Consider the following 18,440-nt stretch of genomic DNA (forward strand, 5'->3'; position numbering starts at 1 on the left):
TTACATGAATCGATTCGTTCGCGAACGAGTCACTTACACAAATTGATTCGTTCGCGAACGATTCACTTGTACGAATCGATTCGTTCGCGAACGAGTCACTCATAGGAATAAATTCGTTCGCGACTAATTTAATAACTATTGATTAACTTGTTCGCGAATGATTCACCTACAAATTAATCGAATGATTCACCAAGAAATCAATAAATTTATTGATTCGATTCGGTTGTAAACAGATTAATTGCTGTAAAAATGTTTCAAAAAAAGTGAATCAATTCGTTCGTAAAAAAATTTTATTTAAAGAAAAGTCGGTCTTCTCACGCTCAATGCGTGAGTGGTTTTTCAGAGCCTTTTTTTAATCACCGATGGATGCTTTCTCGAGCAGACTTTAAACTTGACCAAATAACTCAGCATTTTTATTACTCTTTTCATTAAGCAAAAAAAAACCAAGAGATTTAAAAAATTCGATTAAGCATCCCAAACTCAAACCGAACCCGGTACTACAAGTGGATACTTCTCCACAACCAACCTCCAACCTTACATTTTTTTTTAACAACACGAAATAATCATTCTCCACAGTAGAGTGACTTTTACGCAACATCCCTCGATTTTGAATATTAAAACGCAGTCAACTACCCAAAAAGAAAGGAAAAAATGTTACTTAAAACCATAATAGTTACGGACAAGCGTATAATGGAAAACGATCGTATTTTTCTTCCTTTCTCTATACACCATCATTGTTGGGTACTGGTATAATAATAATATCAACTACATCACGTAAAACGAAATCTTTTTAAGGTTTATCGTTGCAATGTGTATGTGGTAGGGTTATTTCATTTGCGTGTTTTTTTATCCACCAATTGCAAAAGTGAAAAAGGCAAAAAAAACTTTGTTATGTAAATCAGTAGCGATGCTAATTTACAGTTTACATTTAAAGTGGCTCGGATTTTTCAACTGTTACCAATACGCCGACGAAAAAGATGCAAATTTGCCAAATTATTCGATCGAATGGGAGCAATTTTTCGAAATAATCAGCGCCAAGGGTATAGTCGAGTCGAGGTGACGCGACGCCCTTCTCGTAAGGGAGAAGAAGAATCAAGCGAGTAATTGTTAAGGGTCGTCTTACACAGTTTGGCGAATTGGTTTTCAATATATGTAAATAGCAACGATCAATCGAGTGTATTTTCTGCGATATTAAACAACATAACTTTTATTATTCGTATTCAATTTCCGGACCAGGATAAGCAGGGTTTGGTTATACATACGATAGGTGATTGATATTCATAATACAGGCCCGCCGAATATACCTTTTCTTTTTTATCATCTTTTTTATTTTTATTGGCGAAAAATTCGCTAAGCAGAAGTAATTCGTTTACGTGTTGAAAATTGGTGTTAAAAATTTAAGTCGTGAAATTTTTAATACATACGACGAGATGCAGATGAGAATGGCGATATATGTGTGTTTTTATGGGTCATCGAGAACTTAAGGTACCTATTTTTAGGTCACATAAGGGGTCTTTTATATCACAATGTTATATCGTTGTTTGAGATATCAACGTGTGTGTATTTCGTTCAATTCGTAAAATTGAAACGCACAAGAAGGAAAAAAAAGCCTATGAAAACGTCAATCATGTATTTTTATTGCATACGGTAGACCTGCCATTTGAGCTGAAAAAGACGACTTCATTCGACTGTGGCACAAGACTGAATCACGTGTGCTGCGATAGAGGTATATTATTTGCGTGTATCGCATTATCGCGGGGATTTGACGACAATAAGAATCAAAGGAAACAAAGTAAACCGCATAAAGAAGCCAATTTAATGGGTTCGCGATGCGACGGTATGTTTTCGTTTTCTTTGCCAGCGCTTTGTGAGCTCGTCGTCGTCTTGTTGCGGTTGCATATGTACGTAGATTTCAGGAGCTATCTAATTTGTGCGAAAACGGGTAATACGCTGAAATAAAAATAGGAATGGTTTTCTCTTTTATATAGTGGTTCATTTTATACGTACGTATAAGCAGTGCTCGGTGTAGCGTAAATGTCGCTATACTATAATCCTACAAAGTCTCTGAATGCTGAGAGGAGAGATGAGAGCAAAGAAAAAATAGTTTGGTATTTTTTTTTATTATGTATTTTTCTTTCAACCTAGCGATGCGTGTATGTTGTAGTATTTCGAGGCGCCTTTCGATACCACCTTGCCCCTCTAATGGTTTAAAGCCTGTCGTGGTATTACTACGTGTATACTATGGCATATTTATTTTATAAGGTATACTGCCTTTTCTCTAGCTTCTATTTGTATATTGTCTATTAGGGCGGATCGCCAAAAAAATAGACGAATTTTGATAAAATTCAGCAGAGATCCTCATTTTGAATTGGAAGCTACCCACAAAAAATTTTGCCTCCGGGGGTGCCTTTTGTGGTGTGAGAACTGAGAGCATTAGGCATCAAATGAAATTTAACAAGCTAGGTCATAGGTAACCTGGCAACGGGTTCCCCGTAAACGTGATTACATGAAATTTTTTTAAAACGCCTTTCTATTAATTACCCGAAATAGAGCCATAAAATATTATTAGGGCATGATAGCAAAAAAGACAAATTTTACGATAAAAAAAAAAACAAGAGAAAAAAGCGATCTGCATCACAGCATCGATAAGATCATATTGAAACCACGTATCTGGCCAGAGAGCAGCTTAACTGGTTGATATCAATTACCACCTCTCTCACCAGATACGTTGGTTGCGTCTTCCTTTCTCGTAGGAAAAACTATCTCCTGCCCTGGTTACCCTACACTTTGAGGGGATGCTTTGAGCCCTCAAAGAAGCGATATTTTCGAAAAAATTCTATGGTTTTTGCGCTCCTGTCGCTACATAACCTGTTTTGAGAAAAATTACTCTGTCTCGAATGAAAGTAGGTGTTTGAATTCAGGACCTCTTTTAGAGTTCTACCAAGCGGTTGAAAATTTGCTGATCGATTAATTCAGAATGAATTCGTGTTTTGAAAATGTTTTCTTGGCAAATATTTCGCATTAATTTAGCCAAAATGTTGAAAGATGATAGCATTCCTGAAACTGGGAAAATATTTTAGAACGTAGCTGTGCCGATTTCTTAATCATTTTTGCTAATTTCAAAAAATCATGAAAATTACACAATTTTTGATTATTTTTTTCGATTTTTTGAAATGGGCAAATCTGATTAAAAAATTGACATCACTGCGTTCGAAAATATTTTCCCAGTTTTATGAATAAAATCTTTAAATATTTTGACATAGGTAAGTAATTTTTTTGTGATTGCTGCCGATTTCAAAGAATTGAAAATAATGGCTAAAAACTTACAATTTTTTTTGACTTTTTGAAATTGGCAGTAATGACCGAAAAATTGGCACCACTACATTTCAGAATATTTTCTTTGTTGCAGGAATAACATTTTTCAACATTTTGGCTGAGTAAAAACGAAATATTTGGGAAGAAAAAATTTTCGAAAGACGAATCAATCCAAAAATAAGCGATTTGCAGTTTTTCAACCGCTCAGTATTAGAGCCCTAAAAGAGGTCTTGGATTTTGGCGGAAATACTTAAATCCACGCAGAATCTCAAATACTTTCATTTGGGACGGGACATTTTTTCTCAAAACAGGTTGTGTAGCGACAGTAGCAAAAAACTAAAATTTTCTCAAAAGTTCGCACTCTTTGAGTCCAAAAAAAATGGGTTGAAATTGAGCCATTTGGGCAGAAAAATCGTGAAAAAATCAGTTTTTTATATTATGTTATGATTAGTTTATTGCATTTTTGAAGGTATTCCATTCGTATAAAAAGTGTATGAAATTTCAAAAATTTGCATAAATACAGGTAACACAAATTTTCAGACTTACAAATTCTCAACATAAATACAAATAGGAAGGACGAATATAAACTTGATTATAGCGAGATCAAGGATCTAAATTAATATCCCGACTCAGCATCCTCGAAAATCAAGCAAACTAGGTATTTATGTAAATCTGAAAAGTACTCGACTTCATCGATTCAGTATTTTCATTTTTTTAAAGAAATAGGTATTTTTTAACGCACCTCGTTATCACTATGAAGACATATACCTTATCGAGAAATTTACGTCAACATGATGTGTTCAAGTGGTATTGGCAATTTAGTCGAGTATTCGTCGCTTAAAAACTGACGTGTAGGTAATATAGGTATGGTAACTTGGTGTTAGTTTTAAATGTATCTACTTTTCTGTAACACGAAATGAAAGTTCAATTACATTGATATAAATCGATCAACCGGTAAGAAAATAGCGTTTATTACATAGGTACGTTTTAGTCTAAGAATTTTTTTATTATTTTTCAATTCAAAATTAATGCAAGCCATCAATCCCAGTCTTATTATTTTCTGAATTTTAATTTAAATACGATCTCGTGACGAGATTATTTATCTACAAGTATCTATTGAAACTGGGCCTCTACTCGTTTTAAGCAGCCCAAAATTATTTCAACGTCTTTCGGAGAAATTTTGAAATTCTGGAGCAATCAAAAATTGTGCTGGAGGCTCCATGAATAGCTCGAAGTGGTGAAATTAGGGTTTTGGAGCTTGGTTACAGACAAGACAAAGTTATTTGTGCAAATTTCAAAAAAAATTGTTTTTTTTCTTATAAAAATATTTTACTTAAAAAACATACTTGAGATGTTCGCCTGGAAATCGGACCAAATAGAGGCATAACTTCGCGTAATAAGTCGAGAATCAGCCAAAACTACATTTTTAGCTGCTCAAATTGATTTTCACGTCTTCTGGAGAAGTCTAAAATTGCGTTGGAGCCTCCAGAATGACCAGAAATTGTGAAATTCGTTCGGCGGAGCAGAATATCAGTTTCAATATCAATTATCGTCATTTTATTAAATAAATATGCATTTCTGAGAGAATTTGTATATATTGCCAAAGGTAGGCAATTTTTTAAAATTGTCAAAAATCGAAGAATCGATCTGAACTACTTACTGTTCTAATCAGAGACAGACATCTCGAAAGATATTTTGAGATTGAGCCTGTTATGTATACTTTGTGACCTAAAAACAATGTTTTTTTTTTTAAAAAAAGGTTCTTTTATCAAATTAGCTACCTATCTTTAAAACTGAAGGAATTGTTGAAAAAAAAATTAGTTTTTCGATACAATCAAAAAAAGTTATTTCACGAAATTGCCTATTAGGCCTACTTTTGAACTTGAAAGAGTTGAAACTTTTGCAAGAAACCATGGCCAAAAATTGTATTTTTCAAAATTTATGTCTCCTGACCCTTCAATTTCCAGATCAGGCTCGTGTCAGAAAAAAACGTCCTTCCAAGTACAACACGTGAGCAAAGTACCATTCTCAATCTGTGATCATCACTTCTGACAGTTCTGACTGTACCCTTGTGAACTGATCAAACCTCTTAGATTTTATTTTTCTGTAAAATTCATTAGTAGCCAAAGCCACGTTCAATGGCAAAAAAAGTTGGAAAAAAAACATCGAAGATAATTTTTTTATTTCTCTGATAAGAATTTACTTTTAAAAAACGGCTTAAAAATTGAAAAATTCAAATCATTCGTTTTTCGGCATTATCGATCTGACCTCCCAATTCTTAATTTTTTTTATGAGTGAGCAATATTACAAGTTGAAAAAGTTCAACTTTAATGGATTTGGCAAAAAAAAATTGCAATACAGAACCGATGGTATTGTAATACACACTATAGAAAACGTATTCGTAATTTGAAAACCTTAGTTTTTAAAATAACGTAAATTTTTACCCACTTATCGCCCGTTAGTGTGACTCGCAATTTAACAAAAATGTTCAAATGTAGGTTATCGTTGAATATTGTGATTATTAGTTTACGGTTTTTTCATAAATTTTTCTTTTTAGGTACCTAACAATTTTTTTTTTCAAAATGTGCAAATCAACCAAGTTATTCGTCTTGTTTCTATTCGTATCACTGATTCAGTTCTCATCCCAACAATCGAGTCCTTATACTCAAAACCAAGTCAACAATGAAGAAGAGAAAAACGTATTCCTGGACGCGGCCCAAAACATGCTGGGAAATTTGATGGAGAAAAATCCCGATATGAGTAAAAACTCAGCTATGGCAGCTCTGAATGGAATTTTCCAATCAATGCAGGGTGGTCAAGCGATCAGCGATTTGTTATCAGGTATGAATATACCTGGTGGCAAAAACGCGGCCACCGACATACTCAGCGGTATAGCTGGTATGTTGGAGAAAAATCCTCAAGCATTTGATCCCAAAGTACTGGGCCAGATTGCACAAGTGTTCTCTTCGTTGGCTCAAGGCAAAAACGAAATAACAGGGCAGCAAAACAGCCCTGATTGGGGATCAATTTTAAGCTTAGCTAGTAATTTAATGTCGTCCATAAGTGATGAGAGTTCAGAAGGTAGCGCATTAGAAGGGTTATTGAACTTGTTGCCAATGTTGACCGGAAATGTGCCCAGTGGACATGTGCATTTCGCTGATAACGAACTGGAAGATCAATCTGAACATGCTAGGTATCAATCAGGATCGTATATGCCGCCTTTTATGAATATGGTTGACGAATTGTGGGAATATTTCAAACAATCGGAACTTGGAGAAGCTGTGTGGAAAAACAGCGGTCTAGAAGATATATTCCAGTTGTTTGTTGATGAAGATGGGTATTTCCAAGTAGACAGGTTATTCGAGTCGATGGAGAATGCTTCGTTTAGACGTAAATGGATCAAAAGTCTGTCTAGTTTTGTTGGAGAATGGATAAGGCATTTGTCTGATCCGAATACTCAAGCTAGGTGGGTGATCTGTGATCAAAAAAATTAGCTTTACCTACTCGTATTAAATAATCTACAGAAAAATAATGGAAGGAAACATGAGTTATAATAAAATACTGCTGATGAAATGCAATCCCAAAATGGCATCTAAAACATTTTCTATTTTTCCTCAGGTACTTGGCCAACATCAAGTTTCTGGGAAACAGTCTTCTAAAAGCTCAAGGGTTCTCCGATTCGGTACTGTTTGATCCAGCCAAACCGACTGATTCGGCAATATCATTAATTAATGCTGTAACAAAGAAACAATTCGGTTTGAAAATAGATTCAGGCAAATACATCAGACCTGCAATAATATATTTAAAGGTAACCATCATGTAACATTTAATCTACAGTAGGTATGCACATTAGGGTTTGCAATCAAAATCCACGTAGGCGGGTCACTTTGGGGCCCCTAGACTTTCCGGAGCCGACCAAAGTGTCCCTTCTACTTTTTTTCAATTTTATACATTTTTTACAATTTGTAAACGTGCGTCAAACTTACAGTTTTTTCACGATATATCATCAGAAGACACATATGGTTATCCTTCGGTGCAGTTTTTTCGAAATTTATAAAAATGTATTTGAGCTCTTTGCTCCTCGCGAACATTAGACACGCACTCATCATCACTCGTCATCTTTACGCGACCATATACGTAAATTATTACGCATTTCCCCAATGAAAAAACTCTGGAACCTTTTTTTCGAGCCTCTTTACGCGACCATAAAACCGGAACTACTGAACCGATCGAGTTGAAACTTATACGAGTGGTGTGTTTTGACGTGATCAGTATTGCCACAAAATTTCAAGTTCCTAGCTATTACCCTTCCCAAGTTTCGAGCACTTTGACCTTACATATTGAAGCCCCATTGCATCTACATATGAAAATTGATGAAAAAAAGTAAAAATAGAACATTATTAAATTTATTAAAAAAACAACATACTTTTTGGAAAAATATGAAAAATATGAAACGAAACTTAAAAATTAATTATTTCCGAATGTTTATTCTACGACGATTTTTTTTTTGATTAAAAATATAAAAAAACGAATGATTATTCAACGACGATTATAAATATTAAAAAAAACGAATGTTTATTCAACGATGATTTAAAATATATAAAAAAAAACGAATGATTAGGTATTCAATGACGATTAAAGTAATCACTTCTTCTTCCTCTTCGGTAAAGGCTCATCTTGCAGGACGTCGTCATCGTTTTTGTCGTCGTGCGCTTCGTTGTCATCGTGTTCCGTTGAATCATTCCTGAAAAAAAAAAAAAAAACAGTTAATTTTTATGTGTAGACGGGACACTTTGGTCGGCTCCGGAAAGTCTAGGGGCCCCAAAGTGACCCGCCTACTACTGGCGCCTAAAAATTTTCAAATCGCTCATTTTTGAGAAAATTTGAGTTTTGAAAATTTCTTCTTCTCTATTATTTTGCATTATTCAAAAGTTTTTTGCAATTTTTTTTTCAAGTCATCACTCTACTGTCGATTATTTTTCGCAGGAGGTATTCAAATTAGACGAAGGAACGAATTTACTTAGTACGACTCAACTGAGCTCCAAAGATATCACTGACAGACTAGGAGAAGTATTGAATAACGAATTACTAGAACCAGTTCTCAGAGTATGGCGAGCATACAAATTCACCCTCCTAAATCCTCATTGTGATAGACAATTATTATGCTTTTTGAATAAAAAAGATAACAGTTCACCAGCTCAAACTGGCCTCAAGCCAGGAGTAATGAAATTATCCAGGTGATATTATCATTTTTCAAAAATATCTGAAACTCGAGAGGTGCCAATGAACTGTTAATTTTCATTAAATTGAAATTTTTTTAGCTTATCCGCTGCATGGTACTTATCAGGCAGGACAGGAACGCCATTCTGGAAACTGTACAATGCTGTAACGGAGGATATAGTTTGTGAAGTAGGTGTATGAATATTTTTGTCGTTGTGTCAAAATGAAATTTGGACCAAATTAATGCTTGTAATTTTATATAATTGTCTTTAGGTACGTTACGCTGCTGATTGTCACAAATTCTATGCAGCAGACCATGCATTTACTACTGAAAATAAAAATCTGCATGGCGAGGAATTGTAAGATTTCTCTGTAGGGATCAAAAATCGTCTCAGCAATATCTAACAAATAATTTTAAGCATTACTTTAATAAGTATTCGTGTATAATTTCATTCTTGAAATTTAAAATTGAAATTTTCTTCTTTTTTAATAACATCAATAGTCTTCAACACGTGAGGCTCTACACCATAAAATAATTTTTTTTTTTTTAAATAAGTCTTTGGTAATTAATAGGTAATGTCTACCTTTTTTTTTTTTTTTTTTTTTTTTGAGAAAAGCTTCGCTTTTGAATGTTGTTAATAAAATCACCAGTACAATGTGATGAATTTTATGTTACGATGGATTTGAAAAACATCAAAAAAATTCATCATTTTCTCAATTGCGTTTCATTCAGAGAAGGGGTAAACTGTGTGACAATTTATCTTTTTTTTACATAATAAAATAGAAAAAATAGAAAAGCCCATTCTTTTCGTGTATTTTTTTTTGGTAAAAAAATAAAAAAATGTCTTGGTGAAAATCGCGAATTCCCAATACCATTTAAAAGAATTACCTACTTGAAAAAAAAAATCATATGTAATTTAACAATGATTTGTGTGCATTCTGAGAAGGGGTGTGACACAATTTTTACATATTTTCACAATTCACACATTGAAATAAAAAGTGGCGAAAAGGTCATTTTTTTCGTTTTTTATTTTAAAAAAAATTGAAAAATGTCATGGTGGTAATCGCGAATTTTCAGTGGACTGTAATTATTTAAACGACATTATGCTTGGTCCAGGATTCAACTTCCAAGTCGAAGTATTGCGGAAATTCAAATGGTGGCTCAGCATCGACGATAGGCTTAAAATATTATCGGTAAGTTTATGGTCGACTTTCGTTTTCGAGGAGATTTTCGGATTTTTACTTTTGTTGTCAAATAACTTGGGCCAGGATAGATTGTTGGAATGTTCCCTTCTTTTAACAGCGGTCTGGTACGTTCCAACTTGAATACTTCGCCACTGGTCAATTTGGTTCATCTTAGCGAATCATGAGAGATTGATCGAAATGTTTCTCACATATCCTGTGCGTCTCCGTGAACTCCTCCCTGTTTAAATATTTTTTTCCCATTGCTGGAAAAGATTTACACCCTGTGGAAGTATTAATTATTTGTTAAAAATGTGAAAATTAATGAACAACAATCAATCCTAGGTAAATATTTGGTTCCTTACACATTTAAAAGGTAATTTTTTTTACAATAGGTACCTTGGAAAGTAAGTGGAACTTGAAATCGATACGATATTCATTTCACAAAAATACCACTAGTTAAGCACACCATCAGCCAGAATTTCAGATGCTGGAATTCATTTTATGCCTTTCAGTGAATTGTTGGAAATTCAAATTGGAGCCAAAAAGAGAGAAAATCAAAATTTTACCAGATTGATCTTGCTGAAATTTGGTTTGATATTGTGATCTCTAGAGTTAATTGCTGGTGATTTCGAACCGTTCTAGAAGTTCTAGCGGAGTTTCGGATTCTCCAGCTTTCGAAAAACGTTGTAAAATTGGGCGAAAATGAAATTTTAACATGAAAATGAACTCAGATTTACCATCTTTGTGGCATTTCAATCGATTTATGCACTGTTCAAAATTTTTTTGTTACTGTTCAAGACCAACAATTTTTCTTAGTGCCTGGGTATTTTTTTTGGGGGGGGGGGGGAAACGAAAAAAGCTGAAATTTAATTTGTAACCTATTTAGTTAATTAATGATGGTTTCAAACCGTTCTGTAGCATCTAGTAGATTTCGATTTTTTGATTTTTTTTTCAAAGTTATCTCTGAAGAAAGTTTTGGATTTGCACTGGGACATGAAGATTTTGAAAATATTGACCGAATAGGTTACAAAGATGGTAAATCTCAGTTTATAAGTGCTGGGTCCAATTTTCACTCTATACCAACAGCGTTTTGAAAACTGGAGAATGCAAAAATTCGCTGGAGCCTCCAGAAAGCACGAAATCATCGACAATCGACTTGAGATGTCGAAAATTCGATGCAAATCAAATTTCAGTTTTCTGAGTCAATTCGGAGACAAGTTTGATTTTTTTCTCATTTTTGATCCGAAACTGAAAAATGAAGGCAACAATTTTATCATTATTTTTCAGAGCATGTACCACAACAGAAAAAATTCGCTCATCTTTTCTTTCTCAAAGCACAATATTTGCTGCTGCATCTCTGACGTTCTCGAATTTTCACTGGAGGCGGTGGATTCGAAGATGGGGCACCAATTTGATCGACTTTGGCGAGAGACGGTCGTTTGCTGTTTCTTCTGCTTATTAAAAATTGTACAAATTAATATGATAAATTTCATAAAGATGAATCGAGAAAATGGAAGAACATTTTCAACTGCCATCTAGTACTTTTTCTCGGAGGTGTGTAATAATTCGTCAGCTGATCCGCCTTGTCAGTGCCTCCCATGTATTTGTTATATTCATGCACACAATTCGGTTTCGTCCGTTCTCTTTCGGTTTTTGTTATTCCAACTTCCATAGTCTCTCTTTATCGTACGGAATTGGTGAGTATTAATTTTTTTTGTCAAATAAAAGGGTTTAGGTAAAATTTTGTTGAGACAAGATTTAATATCTATATTGAAATTCACTATCGATCGGTGTAAATTTTTTCAAATTTTGTGCAATAATAATGATTGAATAATTAATTTTCATTCTTGGATTTTCACTACATGTCAACACTACACTGAAATTACTGAAAAATTTCAACAATTTTCTCCAAAGTATTTTAAAATAGGTACCAAAATGTTCAGTATTCCGAGCTCTTTATTGAGGTTTTTTATTTGAAGCGTTAGTTTTCATCATTCAAAAGTCATTAGAGTTCATTCAAAGTTGTTAAAACACGCTGCATGCTATAAAGGTTCAAATTTGAGATGAAATTACGCAAAATCTTCAGTAAGAACATACGAGTTTGGAGAAAACAAAATGCTTAGAATTTTTCACTCTTGAAATAATTGTTTTTTTATTCGAAGCGCTGGTTTTCATCGTTCAAAAGTTAGTAAAGTTTAAAGGTGTGAAAACATGTCTCATGGAGTATAAATTGAATAAATGGGTAAACAAAGCAATGAAGACTCATGGTTAATTTCGGGAGCGATCTTGTAAGCGTTGCTGAACCAGTCTATGAGACATTTTTTGCTCAACTGCCTGCTGCATTTGTAGAAGGATATCGTGGCTTAGTTCTGTGATAACATTTTTCTCATCAGATATTTCATCGAAAAGAATGGAAATGATTTGTTTTTAGTTGAAATATGGTGTATATCACCTGATTTATTCACAATTATTAATATTACATTGATTGTGAATGGGAGCAATACACGAAGACACTTGGGTAACTACTTACATATTAAAAACAGAGAAATATCTAAGCATAATAACAGATCGCAGCACAGACTGTAGTCTTGGTTGAAAATGAGCATTTTTCATACAATGGTAATAAATATCTATTTTATGTAACTACCTTACTGTCTAAAAATAAGCCTAACAACTGGGAAATTGAAATAAAATGGACGTAGCGAATTTGACAGTCGTATGGAAGTATACAATAGGTAGTATAAGTCAGTTTCGTCAATATCTCTAGATAATATCCTTTGTCAATACAATGTAAAAAATTTTTTAAAAAAATAATAATGTAACTTCTAAATTGAGACATGAAAACAGTACACATAATCGAGAATATCATTGAAATGTAATAAAAATTCCAATATGTGATAAACTTGAAACTGACTCAGGTGAATTGCTTCTACTTATGATGTTTGTGTTTCCTTCTAATGTTCTTTCTTTTTTCTGGTTTTTAGGTTCAAATTTTTGTATCTAACACGTATTCGTATACGCACTTTCATCTACTCGTATCGTTTCACAACTGCTGATGGTAGGTACTACAGCTTTCTCATCCTCAGTTAATGTATGTATATCATACGCTTCTAAGGTTTTAATTCAAATTTGGATTTTTGCTGCGTGCGCCATGTTTTTACAACTTTGAATTACGTATAATTACTTTTGAACAATGGAATTCGGCGCTTTGAATAAGTTGAGCTCCAAATTAAAGAACAAACAATTCTGACATGATGGTTTTCAAAACACCTAGTTAGGTTCTTTACAGAAACTTCGCATAATTTCGTCTCGAAGTTGAATTTTTACTGTGTGCAGCATATTTTCACAACTTTGAACTTCAATCATTTTTGAAAAATAACACCTAAAGCTTCGAATAATTAACCATCTTGTAGAACACACCATTTTGAACAGGCCCGTAGCCAGCATAAGGGCAGCCAGGGCGCCGCCCTGGCTGGCAAAACTCTTTGCCCTGGCTGGACAACTTTGCAAATTTCTCCTCTTTCAAACAAATTTTGAAATCATTTTTTTATTTTTTGCAATTTTGAATTTAAAATAATTGCATACCTTATTCAAAGTGTCTAACAAGTCCTACTGGTCCTACTAAAAGTCCTACTTTTTCTCAAAAGTTCTTTTAGTCCTACTAAAGTACTATTTTTAAACAATTTTGTCCAAAAGTCCTACACTTTTTTTTTCAAATTTTCAATTTTTCACCTTTTTTCGGAATTTTGAACAAATTTTGTAGAGAAAGGCTCATTTTTCGACTTTTTTAGATTTTGAATTACACATTTTGAAAGCTTTTGTCCTCGCTTGGCTCGTGCTATTTGCATCTTCTTTTCTCACATAGAAAACGTAGGTATTGATCAAAAGTTAGCAAATGACTCGAAGAATACAGCAAGTGTGTTGAAAATGCAAAAAAAAAAATAATTTGAAAAAATAACTCCCACTTTTGCATTTACCCCAACATCGATTTTTCAAACTTTCGAATTGCAATTTTCTCCACAATTTGTGGACCAAATTGTACCAAAATCTCACCATTGACGGAGAACCCCCTGAAGTATAAGTGGTACAAATTTCAGCTTCGTCCGTACTACAGTCTTCTCACAGAGCTCTCTCAAAGTGTTAAATTTTGCTTTGCAATTACCTCACTCTACCTTAACTCATCACACAAAAAACGTTGTTTTATACCTCTCGAAATATACTGATTTTTGAGAGCTTTTGCTTTTCTTTTTCAATTTTGAATTTTTCTAAAAAAAAAAATCGTCATTCGAATACGATCGTTTTTATGCCTCTCGAAATGCTGATTTCCAAGAGCTATGACTGCTTGAATTATTAACCAAATACAAAATTTGCGACCCCTCCCCCCTAAACTCATTAATTTTGGTAAATTTTCATGCCCTGGTAACAATTCCATCTGCCCTGACTGAAAAAAATCCTGGCTACGGGCCTGATTTTGAACATTTTAGTTTTTTGAAATACCGAAATGCTCGATAGTAATTGTTGATATTTTTGAATCCTGTTCAACAAAATTTTTTCTAAACCTCTTCATTTTGCTAAAAAAATTGAAAAACCATGAAAAATCACACGATCATTGTACGTATACGAGGTCCGGTCAAAAAGTTCCCGGTCGACACCCGGTACGGGCAGACGGAAGCACACAGTGTGCTGAAATTTTCACCACACGTGTATTGAACCTTTACGAAGGCGTCGTAAAAATTTCAGCTCGATCCGCCGAGCAGGGCGTTTTTTACGCGCGTTTTTCCAAGAAGCCAATTTTTTACTCGTTCCGTTTCATTAAAATTGTCATAAAAAATTGAAAAATCGTTACCTTGCAAATCCACAATACCGCTGACTTCCATCGAATTTTCTTGAATACATCGTTCAATTTTCAAAGGAAGATTCTCTGATTGGCAGGTTATCTTGTTTAACATTTATTTTCAAAATCAAATACAGCAAATTGTAACCTCAATGGCCCCCTTCAAAATAATCACCACCCGCGTTCACGCAGCGTCTCCAGCTAGTAATGTACCTATTCACCGAGAAGAAGTTAGGCAAGAGGGTACATTTTTGCCGGACCCTATAGACATAGAGGTATTTAAAGCCATAGTGACTACACACATCTACTTCCATAAACGTGATCGTATTTCACGACGAATCAACATTAGATATAAGCTGATAGGCTGGAGGGCTAGAGGACTGGATGTATACTATGTACATGAAAAATAGCACGCTTCAATGAACATTTTGCTCTTCATACCTGGTGATGATGCATGTACATAGTACGTCTATGTATAGGCTCTGCTGTAGTAATCGTATCACACGTGACTCTCGGGTATACCTAATCATATTGTGTACGAGTACGAATCCTGATATAATGCACGTTTTATTGGGTCGCTTCAGGGTGTGCTTGTGCTATGTGCATGGAAAATCGACACAACGGAAGAGAGAAGTACGACGTACGGTAGTGGCTCGCGTCATGTTCACACACTACATACACATAGTAGAAATTATATCCGCAATAACCCTTTATTGGTGTAATGAAATTAGCCCAGTGTTGTTCATTTGATCGGAAAATTAAACTTGACGCCGGGTCGATAATAAAGAGTATTTTGTGATTTACAACTTGTATTCGTATTTAGGCAAAGTCTAGGTATCTGTGTGTGTAGTACCTATCAATACCAGCCTATTTACCAACTTGGGTGATACAAATTGTCGATGATTCTTTTCCTACTTGCATGTACTTGAGTTTACTCTGTCAATTTCTTTTTAGTTTTCTGGGCAACAATTTAGAAGACATGTGTGGCAAAAATATCATGAGTTCTGAATGATCTTAAGTGGCTGTAGGAGATTAACATTGTCGAAATAAATATTTTGGATTTGTTTCTGCTTTCCCTTCATGGATCAAGAATACTCAATTCTCTCCCATGTATTTCAAAAAGGTGCAGAACTTCGTTCTTCGAAATAACGACAATATCGAATGCATAGTTGTAATTGAAGGTTATATCTTATGTACGAAACTTTCTCGAGGTTTGAGCGCTACTTTACATTTGAGTCGAAAACAAAAATGAAAAACTCAAAACATGATGGGCTGCAAACGATCATATATGCGGTGAAGAATACCTACGTGTAATTCTCCTGGTGCTTCTCATTTTCCATCGCAGCAGCAGTTTGGTCGTTTTTTGTTTGACGTGTGGTAACAATATTTCCATTGAGAATAATTTTTTGGAGTAGTTTGTAGCATCTTGAAACACGCTTTTGTATATTGGGTGTTCCGACATTTTCCCAATGAATATTTATCAATTTTATTGCGTTCACGTGAATCAACCTACTGATCAATAATGAATAGACATCACTTAATTTACTTTTTGTTACGTAAACGAATCATGTTAATAAGACAGGCGCCATACTTACCTACCTTCACTTTTGCAGAAATCATTCAACGTCTGATTAATAGGTATCTTCGGTGCCATTATCACAACGCAGCTTACCAAATTTATACTTATCTCCAAAGACACATTACAATCACTAGAAATGGCAATCATAGTACAAAGAACTATGATAAAACCACCTACTGGTACATAATAACATGTGACGTCGCGTTCTCGCTTATAAACGAAAAAAGTCTGTAGGTAACGAAGAATAATATAAACAAAAAGAAATTTTGGCATATAGAACTGGGGATGAGCCTCAATCTGCACTTCTCACATACAGATGGGGGCCCATCCCCCAGTTCTCGTCCTGATATAGTATCTTTATTACGAGTTGTATTGCTACGAACGAAATAGTGCGAGAATTTGCGGTGTTGTTCATTCTGCAGGTGGCTGTTCATCGACGGGCGCCGGGAGCTGATATACCGCGACAATCTGAAACAATGGGTTTGGTGGCTGTATCGGGGGCGCTGGAATTCTTCGAAGTTGTTCGAGTGTGGCTCCATTGAATGCCAGATCCAGTATGAGCGCGTTATACTCCATCCAGCGATAGACGCGTTGTCCATTTATGATGGACCTTTGGATTACTTCCCATGACTGGTCTGTAGGGTTTCGGCGACCGTAATTGTACACTTGCACTGTAGGAACAGAAACAGATGATGGTAAGTTTATTTATGTTTATTCATTATTGCTAGTTTTATGTTAGTTTAGACATTGCTTTATACGACGTCAATGTAAGCACGGGGATAATGATCGTACAAAGTTGACTTTTTTGGGCCTCACTAATGCTTTCATAAAAAAGTGAGGTCATAAGAAAATAACATCATCATACGTTATTTCTAAAAAATATGAGTAGTTTATAATACCCAAGGGCGATCACAATTTTTTAAACTAATTCTACTTACTAATAATGTTACTAATAATTAATTAAAATTACTAGAACCATGCACTGATAATTTTTCGTATTTCTTCTCTTATTTTGATGAAACACATTACTTACTTACTTACTTACTTACTTGGAAAAAAATTATATTCCTGCAAGAGATTAATGAAAAACATTTCATCGAACCTCACCATCGTGCAAATAAACGTTCTATATGATGTTTCAACTGATTTTTTTTTCTGGGCATTTTTTCTTTATTTTCGGTTTCATCAAGAAATAGACAACGTTCGATACTGCAGTCAATCGTATACGGTCAGATGGGCGCAAGTAATCCGTGAGCGATGCCTTAAATATATTCAAAGCGAAGACGAAGACGAATATGAAGAAGAAACCGAAGAAACCGAGCAAGTTCAGCAAGAAACCGATGAGTACAGAAATGGGAAGCTATAGTACGCAACAATTACAGACGCGATGCTATAAATTATTACATTATTTACCAACCAGCGAATCGATCTGGTGCGACCTCGCTGGGGAAACAATTCGTTGCCCGACGCACCTCAATAGCCGAAATACGTTGCTCAATTGGTATCCTACTCTCTAAATTTGAAACAGTCAAATTTCACTGCTTAGTAGTCACGGCATTTTGCCTTTTTAAAAGCAGTAGTTTTTGACTGCAAAACAGTAGAAAATCTACTGAATTGGTCAGTCAAAATTATTTTTTACTGACCAATTCAGTAGATTATTCACTGTTTTTCAGTAAAAAAAAAACTACTGCTTATAAAAAGGCAAAATGTCGTGACTGCTAAGCAGTGAAATTTGACTGTTTCAAATTTAGAGAGTGTGAAAGAGCAACATACTCGGACTCGCCGGTCGACGTTGCGACGCACTTCTGTTTCTTTGCCCTCCAGGCCACCGGGCAACCATGAATCAACAAGATAATTCACGAGGTCGATTTTCGATCTTCGAGACATCTCCTGCCAAATCTGCATCGACGAACGCGCTATGTAGTCTAGGTTCCACAGCCTCGAACTTCAGACGAAAGTTCAGGGTACCTTTTAAAAATCTAAAAACCCTAGGTTACAGGCAACGACCAATTTGGCAGACGGTTTCGTCTGGTAACGCGATAAGAAATTGACCGCAAACGATATATCGGGCCTTGACCAAGAGGCAATGTAAAGCAGACAGCCTATCATCGAACAGGGTCAATGTTCGCCTTCTGAAACGATAAATCTTCCAACGGAGTTGGAGCTGAATCAGCATCATCGAGACCAAAACGCGTGAGTAAACTTGGTATTCCAGTTAATTCGTACCCGAAACCCGACATCTAAAAAATATAAAAACATACTTATTTAATCATTCATCATTATTTTACAAATGTTTTTTCAAATCAG

The 18,440-nt window shown here is 34.8% G+C and overlaps 1 protein-coding gene across 2 annotated transcripts; it reads left to right on the top strand.

Moving 5' to 3' along the window:
- The first annotated feature begins 4,149 nt into the window (after positions 1-4,149).
- LOC135840997 (uncharacterized) lies at positions 4,150-9,549 on the top strand. Of its 2 annotated transcripts, none has more exons than XM_065357777.1 (6): positions 4,150-4,269; positions 5,873-6,781; positions 6,934-7,123; positions 8,302-8,552; positions 8,637-8,724; positions 8,809-9,549. In XM_065357777.1, the coding sequence occupies exons 2-6, from the start codon at positions 5,898-5,900 to the stop codon at positions 8,896-8,898; spliced, it is 1,503 nt and encodes a 500-aa protein (XP_065213849.1). In that variant the 5' UTR covers positions 4,150-4,269; positions 5,873-5,897; the 3' UTR covers positions 8,899-9,549. The 2 variants fall into 2 exon arrangements, with proteins under 2 accessions (XP_065213849.1, XP_065213850.1); XM_065357778.1 differs by having other exon boundaries at positions 4,153-4,295.
- The last annotated feature ends 8,891 nt before the right edge of the window (positions 9,550-18,440 follow it).

This window comes from Planococcus citri, chromosome 3, assembly GCF_950023065.1.
Source record: "Planococcus citri chromosome 3, ihPlaCitr1.1, whole genome shotgun sequence".
NCBI classification, from domain to species: Eukaryota; Metazoa; Arthropoda; class Insecta; order Hemiptera; family Pseudococcidae; genus Planococcus; species Planococcus citri.